The sequence below is a fragment of the Siphateles boraxobius genome, unplaced genomic scaffold (genome assembly GCF_051911475.1).
Source record: "Siphateles boraxobius isolate OS27281-9 unplaced genomic scaffold, OSU_SipBor_1 22, whole genome shotgun sequence".
NCBI lineage: Eukaryota > Metazoa > Chordata > Actinopteri > Cypriniformes > Leuciscidae > Siphateles > Siphateles boraxobius.
This window is the reverse complement of record NW_027508833.1, coordinates 9296867-9318327: the sequence shown is the minus strand read 5'-3', so window position 1 is coordinate 9318327 and position 21461 is coordinate 9296867. Positions and strand designations below refer to the sequence as shown.

The 21461-nt window shown below is 38.8% G+C and overlaps 1 protein-coding gene across 2 annotated transcripts in view; it reads right to left on the bottom strand.

The window, feature by feature from the left end:
• The window catches only part of pxdn (peroxidasin), a 117336-nt gene that overhangs the window by 69416 nt on the left and 26459 nt on the right, over nt 1-21461 (bottom strand). For both annotated transcript variants that reach the window (XM_077238566.1, XM_077238567.1), the window contains exons 2-3: nt 3402-3473; nt 3148-3219 (exon numbers count right to left, since the gene is read on the bottom strand). In XM_077238566.1, the coding sequence (XP_077094681.1) occupies nt 3148-3219; nt 3402-3473 (144 nt within the window). The remainder of the gene's footprint in view (nt 1-3147; nt 3220-3401; nt 3474-21461) is intronic.

The following is a 21461-nucleotide window of genomic DNA, read 5'->3' as shown; positions in this document are numbered from 1 at the left end:
ATTGGAAATTTTATTCTCTACCATCTCTGTGTGACAACTCTTCTCCTCTCTTCTGAACCCTCCTCCTCTTCACCAATCAACCCTAACAGAGGATGATTTTGCCACATTTTTCATATATAAAACAACCACCATCAGCGGTTAATTTACCAAACCACAAACTGACACACACATCTTATCTTACCAGCTAACACACACATTCTACCCTCCTTCTCTCTGCTTTCAGAGGCAGAAGTCCCCGAACTCTTCCTTTCCAATCGCCCTACTACCTGTTCGCTTGATCCTATTCCCACTAATCTACTTCAAGCCATTTCTTCCTCAGTTGTCACCGCACTCACTCACATCATAAACACCTCTCTTCACACAGGTACTTTTCCCACAGCATAAGCAGGCTCGGGTAACCCCACTGCTTAAGAAACCCACTCTAAATCCAGCACATCTGGAACATTACAGACCGGTATCCCCTCTTCCATTCGTCGCGAAGACACTTGAACGAGTTTTTTTCAACCAGATATCTTCCTTTCTTACACAGAACAACCTCCTGGACAACAACCAGCATGGTTTCAAAAGCAGACACTCAACTGAGACTGCCCTGCTCTCAGTCATTGAAGCTCTGAGACTGGCAAGAGCAGCTTGTAAATCCTCATTTCTCATCCTGCTGGATCTGTCTGCTGCCTTTGACACAGTTAACCACCAGTCAATCCTAAAGACAAAGGGCATTTCGGGGACCACACTCCAATGGTTCAAGTCTTACCTCTCAGGTAGGTCGTTCAGGGTGTCGTGGAGGGGTGAGGTGAGGTGTCTAAGACCCAACATCTAGCTACTGGAGTGCCTCAGGGCTCAGTGCTTGGACCACTTCTCTTCTCAATCTCAAAGCAAAGATTGATTCACTTTAGCATGTAGATTGTATGAGTAGCCTAAATTAATCCACACAGATTTTAAAATCAAATCAATCATTTTAAGAGCTTTCAAAATTTCTCCAATACGCAATTTCACAAATCGCGTGAGTGTTCAGCTGTGCTGTGTCTTCTCTCTCTCTGTTTCTCAAAATGGGTTGGACAAGGCAAGCGTCCAAACTACATTCTTGCATTTAGGAGTCGGGACATGACGGAATTGTCACTTGCACAATCGGGACCGCATTGCAACATAACTAAAGTTGATCATTTTCACTTCTTTTTAAGTCTTATCAGTTTAAACATTCAAGCTGAGAGAGTTTATGGCTTCGGGAGGGGCGAATGTGTGCATCTGCGTGTCATTCAGAACACAAGACAATAAGAGTGTTCTTGCAAAACAGAACATGGCAAAATAATAGTTTTTACTCGATTGTACTATTTTGGTGATCGTTGGGAGCCAAAATTGAAATTGAAATTAAATTAATTGCACAGCCCTACGGTAGCTGCTCGCATCTCAGCCTGCCTGACAGACATTTCTGGCTTGATGAAGGACCACCACCTTCAACTAAACCTTGCAAAGACTGAGTTGTTTGTGGTCCCGGCCAACCCAACACAACACCACAGCTTCTCCATCCAGCTAGGTTCATCATCCATAACTCCATCAAGGTCAGCCAGGAACCTTGGAGTTGTGATTGATGATTAATTGAACTTTACAGACCACATTGCTAGACCTGCAGATTTGCCTTATACAACATCAGGAGGATCAGACCCTTCCTATCAGAGCATGCTACACAACTCCTTGTACATGCACTTGTTCTATCCAGACTGGACTATTGTATTGCTCTCCAGGCAGGTCTTCCAACTTGCACTATTAAACCTCTGCAACTGATCCAAAATTCTGCAGCTAGAGTGGTCTTTAACGAGCTGAAGAGAGCACATGTCACTCCTCTCCTCACAAAATTGCACTGGTTGCCAGTTGCTGCTCGCATCAAATTCAAGTCACTGACTTTTAACAACAGAACCACCACTGGCTCTGCTCCCTTTTACCTAAACTCATTACTTCAGACGTACGTGCCATCCAGAAACTTGCGCTTTGCAAGTGAACGCCGTCTTGTGGTGCCATCTCAAAGAGGCACTAAATCTCTTTCTCTGACCTTTTCCTGGTCTCCTCCATGCTGGTTGAATGATCTGCCCAACTCAACCAGAGCGGCTTAGTCCGTGCCCATTTTCAAGAAAAGACTGAAGACGCATCTTTTTCGGCAACACTTGATCCATTAATACAAACACTTTATCTTCTATTCTATATCTATTATCTTAAAAAAAAAATACAGGTACTGCGTTAAATTAAACTGGGAAGGGTTATAGCACTTGCATATTGTTGTCCTATTGTTAGTTTAACTGCTTCTATTGCTCTTATTTGGATAACTTTGGATAAAAGCGTCTGCTAAATGAATAAATGTAAATATAATAAATGTGACAACTAAAAATTAATGTCAATGCCAAATTGAAATCTTGTTGGTTCTAAAAACAAACTTCATTTTCTTAAGGAAAACATAATTTATTTATTTATTTACTTTAATTTTGGGGTGAAATATGAGCCTGGCATTCTCTTGAGAGGTTTTTTTGAGATTCACCTACAGTACACGTACTTTACTCTTTCTGTATTATCTGACCAGCTGAATTTAGATGTTATCTAGGCAAAACCAGGTGTAACACATTACAAACAAGTTACTATTTAAATATAAACACAGGCTGCTCTCACCACACCTTAAGTTTGAGATTCTCGAATTGCCCTGTGACGAACAAAGACAGGAACTGTGCAACGCCTAAGCCGAGAGCAATTATTCCATCTCCGTCTGATCTCTGCACTTTTGGGTCAGAGCCGCCAGACAGATAATTTCACAGTGCAGACAGTTACATTCCCCATATTTGTGAGAGCTTCATTCCATGACCTCAACTCTTTACTGTGTAAAACTGGTGAAAAGGGAAGATTTATCATACAACACCTACAAAAATGTACATTTAAACTTTATGATGTGCCTTCAGTCAGTGGTTAAAGAGTCAACTATACTCAGAGTCAATATAAACTGTTCAAATCAACAGTACTTAAGAATCAATATTACTTAACTGCTTCAACTCTGGCACACTATTATGCATAAAGAATCACTCATTCCACACTTTCTATCTATACTTTTTATAGAATCTATAACCAAATCCATTCCATAAGAAGTCAAATCAGAATCAAAGAAAAGCTCACAGATATTTTAGGTTTTCCAAATCTTCAAAGGCTCCTCTTGGGATTCGTCTGATGTGGTTATTATTTAAAAGGCTTAAAGAAAGAGGAAAGAAATGAACAGATGGACATGTGTCAAACAAATGTGCATAATCCAAAATATTTAGTTCAGTTTCATAAGACCAAAAAAGCAAGTTAATGCCAATAATAAAAACAGTAATCATATCATAGAGTAAGTTTTACAAGGTGGCAAGACTTTAGAAAACATGGACACTTACAGTGTATTGAGATTCTTCAACCGCCTAAAGGAGCCTGGCTGTAAATCCTTGATTTTGTTGAATCTCAAATCTCTGGAAACAAAAAATAAACACTTTTAGATAAAAAGAAGTGTATGTTATTGCATTTGCCATGTTATTTTATGCACATAGCGTTGTCATGTATTAAGTAAATCCCATTTTTTAGAATATTACATAAGTTTAGTGACAATCATTAACAGGCTTAATTTAAAACACCTCTTGAAAAACAGAGAATAGCAGAAAATATGTATCTCAGTTGTGGTTCTGAATACATATTAATTTCAGTGCTACCCATGACAATATAAATCATCAAACGCCAACCTGAGAAGTATGGAGTGCCACAAGGCTCGGTCTCATGCCCTTTAATGTATTGCTTATACATGCATCTTTCAGCTGATATTACAAGGTACAGCTGAAATTACAAGGAACTAGCTTACACTGTTATGACAAAACTATGTCCATGACACTAGATATAATTGCACTGCTTTCTAAGAGTACATTAAGGACATTTAAAGCCTTGATGACTTTTGTCCTTTTGCAAATTCTGATAGAAACGATATGTTAATTAGACTAAACATTTCAAGATGTTCTTTTAATATAATGTCTCTAGACTCTTCAGGGTGTTTGACAGAAATTCATAAATGTAAAGCCACTTTGTCAGTGTCCCCATACAGCATTTTATCATAGTGGCATGTAAATAATGAATAGGTCCAAGCATTTGTAAATTCAAGATGCAGGAGTCAGAGTTCTTACCATATCCAGAGGACATAAACAGTGTCATAATGTCTAGTTTCACAGCTAATTTGGTGGCCTGTTAATTACTCAATTATCAATTATAAATAATTTAATTTAATTATGAAATGCTGATACTTGCATTTAAATGTTCTGATTTAAAGTACTGATTCCTCAGAACCCCAATGACTCCTCCTTAATGTAACAAAGACATTTTTATTTAAATTATTCCGGCCAACACATGTTGTGAGTATGGTTGAAAATATATTCAATCTCTTTCTCTTCCTCTAACCCTTTCCTTTATGGCCCCTGAGATTCAGAATACACTCTCTCGGCTTAAGTCTAGACATATCGGTCTAGCCAGTCATATAGCTAACTTTTTATAGACATGCGCTCAACTGTGATGTATTGTTAGGTCTGCTGGAATCCCAACTATTATTCTCAGGATATAACAGAGTTTGTGAACTATAATTAGGGACTAAGACTAACATTATCGCCATTTTCTCTGACTTTGCCTCATAAGCTCCTGTCCTGGTTAGATCCAGCTAACCCACCGCCAACAATCTCCAGCAAGTGAAAGATATTTCCCTGACCACAGCTTGAATCGCTCCAGTAATCTCAGGCTGGGCTCCAAACTTAAAATCACCAACTATTATATTTTATTTAACAACAAATCAACAAGTGACCATTGTAATTTTCAGTAACACTTTATTTTACAGTGGCCTTGTTACATATGTAACATGTACTTAGCATAATAATAACAGTAAATTATGCATAATTACATGCAACTAACCCTCAACCAAATCCTAATCCTACCCTAACCCTATAGTAAGTGCAGGTAGTTGCTTAATATTAATCAGTACTTAAACATATAATAATAACACTATAACAATGACACCTTAAAATAAAGTGTAACCCAATTGTCTATATATATTTTTTTTGTACTTTGGCCTAGACAATTATTTAAGCCACCATGAATGTCGATCATTTCAAGATTTCTTCCTCATCCAGCATAATCTCAGATTTTTTTTCTTTGTTGCCTTTGGTTTGCTCACACAAACTTATTTTTTAGTATTAAGGCAGTATTAAGTATTCAGGCAGTTTTCTCAGTGCAGCTGTTTTGAAAAAATATGTATAGTGAAATGTACTATTTAAATTGAATAAAACTGAAACTGTACTTGATTGATGATTGTTTTGTGTCTTTGGTGCATTTGGCAGTACACTGAAACAGGCATGGAGTAGTAGGGGAGGGTACTAGTGCTCAGTATCTTCACTGGCATCATGATGTAATTTACTTTATTATGAGAACAAATAACTAAAGGATAACATTGCAATCAATATAAGGATGGCTGTGTTTTTCTGTCACAAAGACCATAGATTTGACAAACAACCAAACTGTACATAGGGCATGCACCAACTTACACATGCCCTATGAGATACTGAACAGTGTACGAACTTAAAGCAACGCAGGTACAAATGCTGGTGATTAAAGCTAAAAGTTACCTTTCAAGGGAATTCGCGCTGTGTCGAGAATTTATGCTGTGGGAACGCTCTGCGTGAATGCGTCGGGAACCACGTGTGAAATCAGTGTGTCTCCCTCCCTTCGCTACAATACAAGTGGGGATACAGGCAATGTATGTGTTGTTTGGGAACAGAGCACGCACGTCGGCGGGCCTGACAGTGTCCATTCATACATTTCCTGATGTGCAAGATATTGTCCGCTCCTGTTGGCTTTCTTCTTGAGGAAAAGAAAGTCTTATGAAAGAGGCTCGGATCTCGTGTTTGCTGAGGCAACACATAGATTACAGGTCTGCAGACTGCCACAATGTTGCAGGGGTTGGCAAGTAAGTTTGGCATCGGGCAAATAAAAATTGCCACAAGATGGTGGGCCAGAACACAGTCAAAGGATAATTTTAAGAAATAAATTGATGAAAAATGCAACGAGAATGGCCTGTCTCCGACTGTTGTCTTTTGTAACTGGTAGTGAGCTGTTACTCTGTGTTAAATCCTGTAGTAGGACAGTCATTAACAAAAAGCCACATTTGTGTGGCGGTGTCCGGGTTTTACTCTGGATAAATGAATAAAGCAGTAGTGACACGTAACCTGGCAAGTATCTTCATTCGCCAACTTGCAATACAGGCTGCCTTGCAAAAACACACGTGGGAGATGCAGAATTGATGAAAAAAACTCAAAAATAAAAGAGGAATTGAATAAGCCCATCAATGGCATGTTTGAGTCATGCTCTTAGCAAACTATGTTTTATTTCCTCTTTCCATATTGATAATAATAAATGTGTATCATTTTAATTAGTTGTTACACATGGAGCCTAACTTATTGTAATAATTTGACGTAGCCTACTTTTACATTTAGAATTATTCCTTGGCATCCTTATGTACTAAACTGCATTTTATTTATTGTTTGCATGCTGGACGTACGCCATTATGTTGTGTGCAGAGTGATGTTAAATTTAAGCTAGCTGGTGAGAGGAAATGGCACTATCAATGAGTCTAAAGAGGAAAGTTGACAGCGAAAATATGGCATACAAAGAAGAATGGAAAGACATCTATGTGTTCATCCTACCTAGTTTTGTGAATGCAAAACCGGTGTGTCTAACTTTTCAAATGAAAAGCTCTCCAATTCATCTCAAAATAAAACATTGCTGCAAAAACGTTCTCGTACTTTTATTTTGAGGGCAAAATAACCAAAGACGAAGTGATTGAGTAACTGTTGCTGTCATGACAGATCTATATTTAAGAACGAGCCGCTATCAAAATAATCTGGTATTATTGCTGGTATTAATAATCTAGTATTAATCCAGATACTATTGCTGGCGGGACAGTTTTGGCCCGTGGGCCGCCTGTTGGATTGGATCTCGTGTTTTCTGAGGCAACACGTAGATTACGGGTCAGCAGACTGAAATAAAGAATCTAGTGGCTCGGATCTTGCATTGTCGAGGCGATGCGTAGATTGCGGGTCTGCAGACTGCAATAAAGGATCTAGTGTCTCAGATCTCGCGTTCGCAGAGGCAGCGCACAGATTACGGGTCTTCAATAAAGATTCTATGGCTCGGATCTTGTGTGTGCTGAGGCAGAGGTCTGCAATATATGTATGCAAACTAATTATGCGTGTTTGCAAACTATGATTTATGATATATGATGTTTGAGATTCTATTATGAATACTCAGCCTGTCATTCAGACTGTGTATACTTATATGGTTGTTTCTTGGCTGCATTTCATTTTGAGTAATTAAAATGGTAAACACTCAACTGATTTTGATGTCTATATTAATACACTATATTCAGCCTTTCACCCAGATCATTTTTACTTGTCTGGTTGATCTTTGGCTGCATTTAATTCTGAGGAATTAAATGGTGAAATTCCCGAGGGAAACGGATAACACCTCACTATATGGTGCCCACCGAATTGGTCGATCAAGTAATACCTAAGACCAGTCTTGAGAGACTGGTTCCCATAATAGATTTTTTGGCAGCGTGGTAACTTCTGCTAGATATATTTCAATGGGTCCTGCACACAGGGGGGGTCCTCTCCACAGTGGTAGGCTCAGAGAAGAAGGCTGTGGTTATGGAACATTAGGTAAAAGCTTAGCTGGGGAAGGGGGCCATAGAATGTGTTCCTTCCCCCGACAGAGAGTCCGGGTTTACAGCCGGTATTTTATTGTTCCTAAGAAGGATGGGGGTTGCGTCCAATTCTAGATATGTGCGCTGAGGCAATCATGATACAATCAGATCCAAGGACTTGTTTTTCATGATAGATCTTTAAAACGAATACTTCCATGTCCATCCTTCCTCAACTCAGGAAGTTCCTCAGGTTGCTTGCAGGGGCAAAGTGTACCAGTATCGGGTTCTTACTTTCGGCCTAGACTTGACACTCCGTATTTTGGCTCAGTGTGGAGCAGATGGAGGTTTGGCGTTGAGATGTCGTCCTCGCCCACATGAAAGTATAGAGGCTAAGGCTGAACGCAAAGAAAAGTGTGCTTTCCCCATTACAGAGGACCACCTTTTCAGGTGAAGTGTGGGGTTCGACGACGATGCAGGCACGTCTGTCTCCTGCTCGTATCGGTTCGATCTGTGACCAAGATAAAGCTATCTTCACAGCTTTCCATGTCTAATTTCTGTTGTGTGATGTAAATACTGAATTAACCTTCTGGAAGAATCAAGTTTCTTATTATGTTTACTCCAAAGTTTTGGAGTTGGAATTCGGAGTGAGTTAAACCAACTTATGAATTTAGCTCAGATTTAGGAAAAAAGCTTTATATTCTTATGCAACTATACCTACATCGGTGAGAAACACAATTCAAAGAAAGAGTGAAGGAGGACACATACATTGTGCTGGAACAGCTACTTCTACCCTAAGTACTTGGCTCCATTCACATCTGCAGGTGTGTTATTCCAAGTGTACTGACTGTGTTATTAGGAGGTCTAGTAAGGTCACAGTGTGCATACATTTAAATGCTGGGAATTCCTCAACAAATAGAAAACTGATGAAGCCTCTTGGATAAACATCATCTTATTTACAGCTGGGATCTACTGACTTTGACTTGATTTCCCTGGACATTATAAATTGTCGTGAAAACCCTCATGGAAATTCTACAGGTAAAAACATATGGTTTGCATGTTAGAGAAGAATCTAACCTAACAAATCTAATTTAAAGAAGAATCTAAAGCCCTAGTATGGTTAATACATATAGTAATATAACTTCTGATAAACTTATTCTTACCTCACGTGTACAAGAGTTTAGTAAAGGAGAACGCATCTGGACAAAATGATGATTAGTTGGTCATTTAAATCAGTTTTATTCGTTAATAATTAGGGTTAGTAAACACAAAAAATGCTGGGCTAAAAACCCAGTTTGGATCATTTTGATGAACACACAGCAGTGAGTTAGGTTAAATGTTTGACCCAAAATGCTTTCCTGTCCACTATTACTATACTGACCCAAAAAGGGAGATATATAAAAATCCCACAGAGATTGGCTACTGTAACATCACAGGCAACCGTAATACTGAAAGATGAAAATGTAATTATAATCTAGAACTTGGGCTAAAAGGTAGGTATAAGTAAAACAAGGGGTGACCCCGAATAGTCAAAGATTCGATGCATCGATATGAGGAGCCTGATTCGACTACCAATCTCACAGTAAAAAATTTCGCAGAGGTTATATAATGGTGCTCAATGTCTGATTTCACATAGAACTAACGGTTTTCTGTCAATACGTTAATATAGGAGCCTATTATGATAATGCTGTAAATACAAATTTGCAAAGGAAGAAGCTTTTAATAATTATTTTTAATGTGCGTGAATAAATCCAAACACCCCGTGACAGATTTAAGTTTCACTTTCGATCCGTTACCGAAAGAGGAACGTTTTGGTGGCAGGGATTTAAATCTTTAAAAATGTCTGGGATAAGAAAACCTAAAGTGTGGTTGCACACCATCAGAAAGGATATTCTCCAAGGCTGGATAAAACCATGATCACACTTCTGCAGGCCAACGTTAACAAGTTGGTTTTCCTCTGGACATTCTAAAATGCTTAACGTGAAAAAAGCTTTTAAAACGCTTAAAGGGCACTTTTACGTGGCTTAATGCATGTACACAGTATACCTTAAGAAACCATACTATGTGCAGATAAACCCAGAATATGAACGCAACGTTTTCTTTATAATAACGGTTTTCAATGGGAGGAAAATTAGCGTTTAATTAAACGCGTTGCGTTCCTATTATGGGCTCATCTGGTTTTCTATAGGTTACAGTATGCTATATTAATAAGGTGTGTACAGAATTAGATATTATTAATATAACTGTCTTAGGACGTTAAGCCGTTAAACGTTTTTCATGTTAAGTGTTTTAGAATGCATTTTATCCGCGCACACAATTTGAAATTTGATTTTGGATGCTGTGAACATGTTTAGCTAAACTGTCACTCGAGTTTAGCGTTTATTGCTGTTTCTGCAGTTAAAAAGACAAAGTTGACAATTCTGGCTATACTTTCGTTATTTTAATAATTTATTTATTTGTATTTAATTTATTGATCACTCAGGGTTATCTAATTTAACTGTTTGTGGCCTGTGTTTTGAATACATTTTCCCCTGCACTTTAGGCACTTTGCACACATTTGTTCTGCATCTTGTGACTTGATTCTGACTTATTTCGTTTTGTATTTTTATTTATTAGAAAGATATATTCTGTTCTAATTTAATTCTGTAAATTAATTGTTGATTATTTTTCGGTGCATCAATGTTGCGCTCTGAACATAGAGCCTGCTCACACAGGCAATTTAGCTGATTTAATTTGATTTGCATGTGAAATGCAAATCCTGTCTGCAGTGTGGCCTTTCTTAAGCCCAATTTATAATTCTGCGTCGAACTTACGCCGTAGCTATGCCGTAGGCTGTGCTTGGCGCACGTACCCTTCGGCGTACCCTGACGTGCACCTCTCCAAAAATGTAACAACGCGTCAATTCTACACGGACGCAAGCGCTGTGATTGGTCTGCTCAAACCGCTCCATCGGGTTTCACATGCTCCCTCTGCGTGCGTCAAAGCAGACAACGACGCAGAAGTGTAAATTAAAACCAATGCGTAGTCTACGGTGTAGAGGCTCCGCCGTATGTCCGACGCAGAAGTATAAATCAGTCTTTACGGTGGCCGAGAGAGCTCAACGTGCTGCAACTGAAGAAAACAGATGCAAATAGAAAAAAACGCATGCAAATAGAAAAGGAAAGATATTAATCTATACATCAGTTACACTTTACAAATTGTTTCATGTTATGTTTAAATTTTCATAAAGAAAGTTCACAACAAATTTTAGGTAATGTAGGGTCCAAAGTTTGAAAGTTGAGACACTGACAGATATATAACGCATATTTTAAACGTTTTTTTGTAAAGTAAAAATAAAAAAAATAATTTATTTGCAACCGTTATGTTAACAGCATTATATTTCTGTTGTCAGAACAGCTATTCAGCTGATGGACAACATGCTGCGTTGTCATGGGAACATCCCAGGTGAAAATAATGAGTAAATTACGTTGTCTTTCGTTGCTCCCTTCATCAAGTGCATTCCAAACGGCTACATAAATGGCACACTAGTGCCATGCTCACTCCAAAGTCCCACTTGAAGGGCTCTGCCGTCTGCCCTTCGAAGGAAGTAGGGCATAGGGATGCTCACGAGCAATAAGCACGTCCCAGCCGGGTTCGTCACTTATTTGGTTCCCCCGGAAACATTTCCGTTGTGGTCTGTGTTATTTGCAGCGCGTTTCTGTATTTGGTTGTGTTGTGAGCTTTTGCAGCGCATTTCTGTATTTGGTTGTGGAGTGAGCTTTTGCAGCGCGTTTCAGTATTTGGTTGTGTTGTGAGTATTTGGAGCACACCTGTGTTGTGAAACTGATGAAGATGTTTTCTTAATTTGCAGGTGTTTTTTTTTTCTATTTGCATGCGTTTTTTTTCCTATTTGCATGCGTTTTCTTCAGTTGCAGCACGTTGAGCTCTCTCTGCAACCACCGTACTTTCTGCAGTTATTTATGTGATTTCTTAGTTTTATTGATCCGAAATGTTTTTATACATTTTCTTCTATCTTTTTGTGATGTTCTGTACATCGCGGCTTTAAAATGTTAAACCCCTCCCCAACCCCATACACGATTCGACTATTAGTCGACTATAGGGAAGACTTGACGATTCTGATTCAACTATGAAAATCCTTAGTCGGGGACACCAGGCTGACAACTCAATAGCCATACAGCTTAGGCCTATATAGTTAAACAAACTTACTTTTAAAAGTATTATAACTTAAAAAGAAATGATCAGTTATTTCATTACTTTTTTGACAGGCTAAATGCCTCTTTCTCTGAAGAATGTATATGTTTCACCAATATATTAAATCTTTGTTCTTCTTTGCATATCTGCATGGTCAAGTGTACTCTAAAAGCATTTGCTCGTGTCTTTTTCTTCAGAAGACATTATTAAAACGTACTATTAAATTGTGACAAATAGACATGTGTAATGACAAATAGACAAGTAGATATGTATTTGCATAATTTACAGTGAACTTACACAATTGTGCATATTGTGTTGCGTGTAATGGTAAATTGCAGCGTGCATTTGTGAAAAGCTTTTATGCTTTTAAATCAGACAGTCTTTAAAAAAGGCTGAATTAGATGCTGTTGTTGTGTTGTCGGTCTCTCCTTTTCCCTCTCCACTCCGCAGCTTGCCACGGCCATTTTTGTAGCATTTAAAAAAAAAACTGTGGTAAGAAATGACTGGTGCTGAAACAGGGGGTTTCATAACCCTTTAATAGGCAGTGACAACTATACATAATCAATCCATAGGTTGATTCTGGTCACATGTCTCGCCCAGATAAAGCAAGAGACTTCCCTCTAATGTACACATCGTAAATTGGTCCTCTATCACAGATTAACAGGAAGCCTCCCTGATTAATCGTCACATAGGAAAGTATAAACCACTAAATTACAGATAAAAATCTTTGTTGTTTTCTCACTTTTGCCAAATGAAATGAGTAAGTGAGTGAAAGAGATTTTGGAAAATGTTCTTCTTGCCATCAGGACACAAAGCCAAGGCTCTTTTGCTTACATTTTCCTGGAAGTCCTGCAACTCTATGTTCTCTCACTGCACTTCTATCTGAATCATCTGTCCTTCTGAAATGCTAGAAGACAAATGGCCCTGCCTGACAGCCCTTAAGTTGAGGGATGCCCCCCTCACAGAGACATGCTCAGACACGGTTGCACAGATTCCAGCAGACCTCCATCCTACCTCAGGAAACAACCTAAACAAAGACTCAGCTCATCTAGTGCAATGCACAACATAGTCAACAGATTCATATCATTCCTTACAAAGATATGGGTCAGCGTGGTTTATTAATCATCCAACAAACAACCAGTTCCCTTTCGAATGGGAACTCTACACTGCGTCTTGGTTGGACACAATGGGGATGCCATCAGCAAATGTCTTAAGCATGTGTGAAAACACTCCAATCTGTTTAGTTGGCGACAGTCTGTGACGTCATTATCCTGCGACCGTAGCACGTCAGCGGCTTTTTGAGTCTGTCCATATTCAGGCCCCGCTGTTGCCGAGGCAATACAAAGACTTCAGTGGTGGGGCCTGCTGAGAAATTGGTAAAGGGCGTGCTCTTTCTCGTGCCTCGATCGCAGGCTTGAGCGATCTGTTGGATCAGGGTGTGTTGTCTCTCGAGACATCCGATCCAGCAGATAGCATGTTGCTGGCACCATTCAGCCAAGAGGAAGCAGATCTGGTTGAAGAAGGCAAGGAAAGTGTGTGTACGGAGTCTTCTCATCCTGCTAGCCCCGCATATGGGGAATTGCTGGGGGTCATGGCCTGGCCTGTCAGACTGGATCTGGCTTGGGGGTTTGAAAAACAAAAGTTTCTTGTGGTAGACTGGACGAGCGGTTCCTGTTTGGTAGGGGTGGGTGGTATGACCAAATTTCTGTTTCACGGTACGACTAATTTTATTTTACGGTAATGATATATTTCACGATATTATTTATATATTTAGTTATTCTCGATAAATCGACAAAAAGGGCTTTGTATAATAAACCCAAATACTTCAGAAATGAAAAGTATTTCACCTTGTTTGATTTTGATTTTTCTTTTATTTGGTAAATAATTTATTTGGTAAACTATTTTGATTGCTAAATATAGTAAACAAAACACACTCATCAACTTTTAGATGAACGGCCCCCAACTGATTGATATTAAATACAACTCATAGGTGCAATTCAATGTTAAATAAAGTGTTGCTGAATAATTTTTCAATTTCATGTTATTGCTTTACTTCATCAATTAGGCCTAGTTTACCTCTGAATATTTTATATTGAACTATTCTATATTCATAATAACTTAGTTACTTCATTTTAATTCTATAGGATATTAGTAATACTAGTTGTGTTTACATGTGTTCCCCGTAGGGCTGTGCAATTAATCAAATTTTGATTTTCAATTTCGATTTTGGCTCCCAACGATCTCCAAAATAGTACAATCGAGTAAAAACAATTATTTTGCCATGTTCTGTTTTGCAAGAACACTCTTATTGTCTTGTGTTCTGAATGACTCACGCACGCGCACATCCGCCTCTCCCGAAGCCATAAACTCTCTCAGCCAATACAGTCATAAATTGCAAACACAATAAACTTCACAATAACAATTAGCTAATTTAATATAGACTGGAGTGAGACCACAGTCGCGATATCTTTCTGCTCGATTACTGTAGCGCCTCAGTTCAAGCGAACGGCAGCGCGCGCGCGCGCGCTCGCGCACATGACCTGATCATCTGTTGCTCCGCTTTACAGCACGAAACACATCGAGAATGAACACAGGGAGCGACATTAACACTTGTCTGCTTGTCCGGGAAAAGGGGATTTTCAAGTTTCAAGTGAAAGAGTTTTACTTGCCCGAACGATCGAAACACGAGATGGTTTTGATCCAGGGCCGGCCCGAGGCATAAGCGAACTAAGCGGCTGCTTGGGCCACCAGGGGGCCCCCAATCGAGTTTAAATTTTTGTTTTTTTTAGATGACTTAAACCACAAGTGACATAAATGAATGAATGAATATGAATGAATGGATAATTCAAGACAAGAAAATTCTGATTTCATGATCAATATACCTGCCAACAACTGCTGCTGTGTCTGCCAGCGTTTAAGTCATGCGCATAATCTAGACACCTCGCGAGTGCATAGACAATTCGTGCGCAACTGCGCATAGTCACGGTATCGGTTTAAGTTGGAGAAAATAGCCACAGGGGAACTTAACCTTCTAGGTGTAAGGGTAGCAGTTTGAATAAATAATAAACATAGCAGTTTGAACTCTTCTCCACTTTATTATACCACACATCAGATCACTAACTCCAAAAAGCCGCGACACTCCGGTACCAAGTGCGCACTACCCATTCCTATCTACGGCAAGCCCCGAGGGGAAAAATAGATTGCATGCACAAATACAACGAGCGCCAGTACATCATTACCAGTATAATAGTAACATAGGCTACTTTGTTGGATTCTGTCATTTACAATCCAACAAAGTCTGTTACAATAATAATAATAAAATAGATTTTGAGGACAGTTACACTGTATTGAGACAGTTGAGAAATAATAATAATATTTTTACAGTTTTCAACAATAATTGTCATTGTTGAACCCTTGCTCTTATTATGTTTCTGATTTCTCAGTTTTGTCATTATTTTTTGCAAATAATTTATTTTATATGTTTTGAGACAGTTTGTTTTAAGAAGTTTCAAAGAGTTAGTAAAAGAGTAAAGTAAAAGTTAAACTTTTTTATTTAAGTAGGCATCTATTTTTTATTAAGTATTTATTTTGTATTAATACATAACCTCACTGTATTCATTTATAATATATCATTATTGCGTGACATTTGTGTCAATAATTGTCAAGCACAGGTGACTTCGCGTAGCGGGAGAGGGCCCCCAAATCAAATTCTGCTTAGGGCCCCCAAAAGGCTCGGGCCGGCTCTGTTTTGATCTTATACAGTCAGTGTAAACAGAGATTAGTAATGGATAGTTTCTTGAAGCTGCGCTGCCTGTCTATTTGTGAGAGAGACATTAGTGGAGAAATCAAAACAAATGAGCCTAACAGCTCACACAAAAACTCACAGAAGAAACATACTGAGGCAGAAATGTGGAGTTTTTTTATTAATAATATATGATATAGTTAAAGTAACATAACACCACTAAGCACTGTTCTATAATATCACGATTGCAAATGTTACATTGAATTTAAAGTTTAATAAACAAGTAGCCTAGTTTATATGTAGTAACTTACATTTTAGACACAATATTGACTGGTTTTGTTCTATTTCCCCGACGAAAATAGTTACAAAGAAAAGCAACACTAAGCGCTGTTTTGTTACTAAATGATTCATTATTTTGAACGAATTGTTTTAGTGAATGACTCAATGATTCATTTATTAAGACGGTTACTTGAGGCCACCTATTGATTTTTTTGTTTAAAGGTATCATTGATTTAATTTTTTATTTTATTATTTGTTTAAAAATGAATCTCATAATATTTTACAGTTGTAATTTTGCAGTGTAAATTAATTTATTGATAACAGCCCTTTTTATGAAAACTGAATTTGATCAAATGTAAGAATTTGACATAAAACATATATTTAGTAAGGATAAATAAATTGTCCTTTATAAAGGTAAATAACGCCCTGGTGACCCCCTACAACAAATTACTTTGTTAAAATGTCACCTTTTTCACCACTTGTGAGTTTGGAGGGCTGTTTAATAGTTCAAAAAGTACAATAAATGTTAAAATTTCGATTTTTTTTTAAGAATTGTTGAAAGGTGTCTTTTAATAAATGCAACATGTTCCCAAAGTCATGTGAAATAATCGTGTTACATAATCGTGATTTCAATACTGACCAAAATAATCGTGATTTGATTATGATTTTTCCCATAATCGAGCAGCCCTAGTTCCCCGGTACATTTTTGCCATGCCTGCTTATTGTACTGCATTTTTAAGAGGCTTGTTTTGTTCTTTTTGTGATATCTGGCAACCCGTCACCTGGAGCTTTAATCAAGAGAAGTTCAGAAGTGTCAAGTTCATCAAGTTCAGAAGTGACTAGAAGGAGAGCAGCAGTTTGAAAACCGAACAGCACTGTTAGTGTTGACTAAGTAGGTTTCAATTATACACACCTTGTAACTGCGTCATTAGTTTACCATAGCCCGGTGAACACACCACGCTCCCTCTCAGTGTGTGTGTGCACATGCACGTGCGCGTCTTTTGCATCAGGAAAATGCGATCAGTTCATATGAGTGTCAAGTTGTAATCACGTATCGAATCAAAGGAAGATTTTATCAGCTGCTTCAGTGGCCAATTGTTTGGAGTTAGAAACATATAACTCGCGCTGCATATTTAGTAATTTTGCCTCAGATACAGGATTATACATTCGCTTTAACACGTGGTTTATTCATTGCCACGGCAACCACTTGCGTGTCATGCTAAATGCGATGTTCATGTTTAAAAAGTAACTATACATAAGATACGGAAAGATATAGATAACTATACAGTATTTCTATTCGTTACGATATTGATATGTGAACTGATGTTGTCAAGTAAGCTGCATGCTTTCCCCGTTTCGAACGTTCACTCCTCTAAACTGTAGCCTACAGGTGCTAAATTGCTATAGTGACTGCTGCTCATTTCCCCCCGAAAATATCATGTTAACAAAAACCCTTTAGAAAACGTAATTCCTTTATGGATTCTCTTGATCTGCTTTCTCCAGGTGTCTTTGACAAATCTCAGTGTCTCAGTCTCACACACACTGCACGTGAGTTAACCGCGCCCACTTATTTACAAGTCGCGGTATACACGGAATAAAAAAATCTGTTACGGTTGACATTTTCTACCACGGTAACGATATATACCGTCATACCGGCCAGCCCTACTGTTAGGCTATGTTCACCCTTACCCCATGAGCCTTCCATTCCTTCCCAACCTTCACCTTGAAGTGGAGAAGTCATGGAAGTCATGTTCAACCCAGATTTATCCATTTCATTATTCAAACTACGCAAATGTGAAAGGATTAGGTTAGTGTGGATGTGTGACAATGCGATTGCAAGCTATCTCTCCCAGGGTAAGTCATTCTTTTTGAAAGCTCCTGCCCTGTCATCCAGGCTGCTCTAGACCACTTCGCGCTTGAATGGCAGGGTTAATGTGGCAGAAGGTCAGGCGGGGGGGCCTTGCACACAATGGCAGTGTTGCAGGCCTATCAGGTAGATCTGCTACAATATCTGAATCAAGGCCAGAGACTGTCCCCTAAAGCGGCTGCTGAACACAGATCTAGCTCTCTGGACCACTAAAAAAACAGCTGCTGCTATCGGCCGCTCGATTGCAGCAATGTGGTCACGGAGAAGCATCTGTGGCTGAACTTGGCAGACATGACAATTGTTTTCTTGCCATTTAGTTTGCTCCCCCTCCCCAATTACTGCTTGGTTTCTAAGTAGGGGTTTGCTTCCTTGAAAAGTGGGTTATTAAATGCCTGACTGAGCTGTTTAACTCTCATGTGAGTTGACAACACTAATGAGTTAAAGAATAAAAAAACAAAACAAAAAACCTCCCTGTGGCAGGTGTTTCCTGAAAGCTGTGTCAGACAAGAAAAGGCCGTCACAGCCTGGCCATTTTTCCCGTAAAGCTCTGCCTTAAGGGCTGTAGTAGCCCGCTGGCGAGGGAGGAAGGTTTCATTCAAGCCGGGCATTCCCCTGCTACAGAGGCATAGGGATCTTCTATTTTTGTGGAAGATAATGGCTTAGCGAACACTACCACTAGATGGTCTGTGTATGTGTACTGCAGCTAAGTAATCCGTTGAGTCAATGTATCCTATCTCTACTGTGTGCATTTTTTCACCTAGTGAAGCAGGAATCCCCGCAATATGGATATTTGTTCCCCATATCATCCATCCAAGATGCAGCATAGAGTACCCATTCGAAAGGGAACGTCTCAGGTAACAACTGTAACCATGGTTCCATGAGAAAGGGAACAAGACACTGCTTCTCACTGCCATGTCATCAAGTTAGTTGTGCAAGCAGACCCCATTGCGTGTATTACCAGCGCCCTCTTATACGTACTAATGATGTCACAGACTGTTGCCAACTAATCAAAATGGGAGTGTTTTCACTCGTGGTTCAGACACCAGATATGCTGATGGCGTACCCATAGCGTCCATCCTATATGCAGTGTCTAGTTCCTCTTCTCAGGGAACCATTGTTACAGTTGTAACATGAGACGCTTATTAGTGAGCTTATTGAGATTTTGTTTAGTATTGTAGCTGTAGGACTTGTCCACACTAATATGTTTTTGTTTGAAAACACAACTTTTTCTCTTTTTTTTTCTTCCACAATAAGACGGCGTATTTGTCCTGCGAAAACTCAAAATGCTTTCCCAAGTGGACAAATTTGAAAAAAAAAAATTCCCATTGAGATATTTGAAAACGATGACACGTTTAGTCATGTGACGCATATTAAACCGATGGATATGTTTATACCGCTATTGTGTATGTTACGTATGTGCTATTCACTTTCACACTGTTGCTAAAGATATGTTACTTTGTACATACTTCATATCGCAGTCCTGCAAAGATGACAGAAAATTTACTTGCAATTGCTGTCCTGCGGAAAAACATGAGAGCAGTTACGTTTTAGACCAAACATATAATGGTGACTGAGTGGGACCTGGAAGCATCAGTGATTGGTGAAATAATTTGTGACCGATCACGGAAACTAGGGACACAAGTCCGTTCTGGGGCATTTTGAGTTATTCATAGATTCTGAAAGTGTAGTTTCCAAGCTTTCCAACAATGTGAAATACATGGAAATCTGATAATATTTGGAGAAGTTGTGGCCATTTGAAGGTAGGCACTCAAAAAAGCTTAATTTAGTAATTTGCTAAATAAAATGATCCTGCCAGAAGTAAAGCATGAGAACTTTATTGCGTAGTAAGGTGAGTTTAGCGTTTTCTGTTGTTTCAGTGTGGATGAGAAACTTTTGGAAAACACTTGAAAATGCTAGTGTGGATAGAGAGCGTTTTGAAACAAAAACGCTGTTTTCAAATGTATCTTAATTAATGTTGACTTAGCCTTAAAGGAGACAAATAGCTGTCCTAAAACTATATCTAGTCAAGGCCGTTAAGTTTTTCTGATTGGCCGATGTGTTGGAAGCGGGACTTTTATTTTGACGGGCGGCGCTGAGAACATCAGCGCCTGACGGTGCTGATCCACTTGTCCAACACGACTGTCGCGTGGTGTCGCGACGCCTCCACACATTTGTACGTGTTGGGCGTTCATCTGTTTGCCGCTATGGGTGTGGTTTTGACCGAGCGGGAAATGTTTGCGCATTAGAACAGAGGACCTGCGAGAGACATCCCTCCGTCTCCATATGCTCTACTTCTACTGGATAGACGCCTCCCGTTCAACGGACTTAATTTGCATAAAGATGGGCATCGGCAAGCTTCTTGACGCGCGACAATTTTCAAAATGAAGCGCCGCCTTCCCGGAATGCTTTGCAGGCGCGATGTCACCCATTGGAATAAAGCAGAGCACGGCGCGACAGAAGTGTCGCACGGACAAGTTGGTCAGCACCGTGAGAATGAGAAGAGAACGGCAGCGCCTGATTACACAGCGCTCACTCACATTCTCCGTCTTCATTTGTTTACGATCTCTGTCAGCAGGGGCGTAATTTGTGGGGGGGATGGGGGGGATATAACCCCCCCAATATTTAAATCTATGCATTACAACCCCCCATTATTTATACCATGATCACAATATCAGGAGGCATACCCAAACTTCAGCCCCCCCAATGTTCAAACCAAATCTACGCCCTTGTCTGTCAGTTATATCTAATACTTTGTTAGACAGAACTGCTAAAGAAAGTTAATGTTATGCGAAAAAGTAAAGCCTTTGCTTTTATTTGTAACAGAAAAGGCAAACAATCAGGCTAAAATACTTTCTCATTTACCATCAACATCCAGTAAATGCGTATCTACATCATTTAAACAAATCTCTGAATATCTAATAAACATTTAAATTCACAAACCTTGCAGCTGTGATATCTTGTGAAGTGTGCATTTGTAGCCTGCAAACGTGTTACTGCGAGTGACGATCGGACCGTGCAAAGTGAGTGAATGCGAACAGAAGATCAGCTTCACAGAAGACGCGATCAAAAACTTTAAATCCTTCATTTTAAAATATGCTGTGCTATATCCAGCTGCCCACTGTGTATTCATATTGTTTTCACTGTGTGCTGTATGGAAAATTAGCTTACCTTGTCAAAAGTCAAAGTAAAAAAAAAACGTATTTATTTGAAAAAAAATTGATTACCAGTGCGCATGAAATTATCAGATTACCGAGTGCCCTGTTACAGTGTTTACTTCCTTTTTATTCACATATTCATATATTTTTGAACAATTACTTTATTTGTGAAAAATACTGTAATAGGATTGCAGATTCAAGAAGTTGCCATCTAAAGTATAAGCAAGTTTATTTTAAATATTTTTTTTCTAATTTATTTCTAATTTATTAAATATTGATTAAAATAAATATAAAGTATATATATATATATATATATATATATATATATATAAGGGGTGTAACGATACACAAAATTGACAGTTCGGTTTTCCCACGGTTTTGACGTCTCAGTTCGGTTCGATTCGGTTTAGAAAGCTAAAATTGCTTTTTTTTTTTTTTTTTTAAACAGTGGTTTAAGGAAAAAATTACCTTTGTCTTTAAATTAATTCAATTACATTTAAA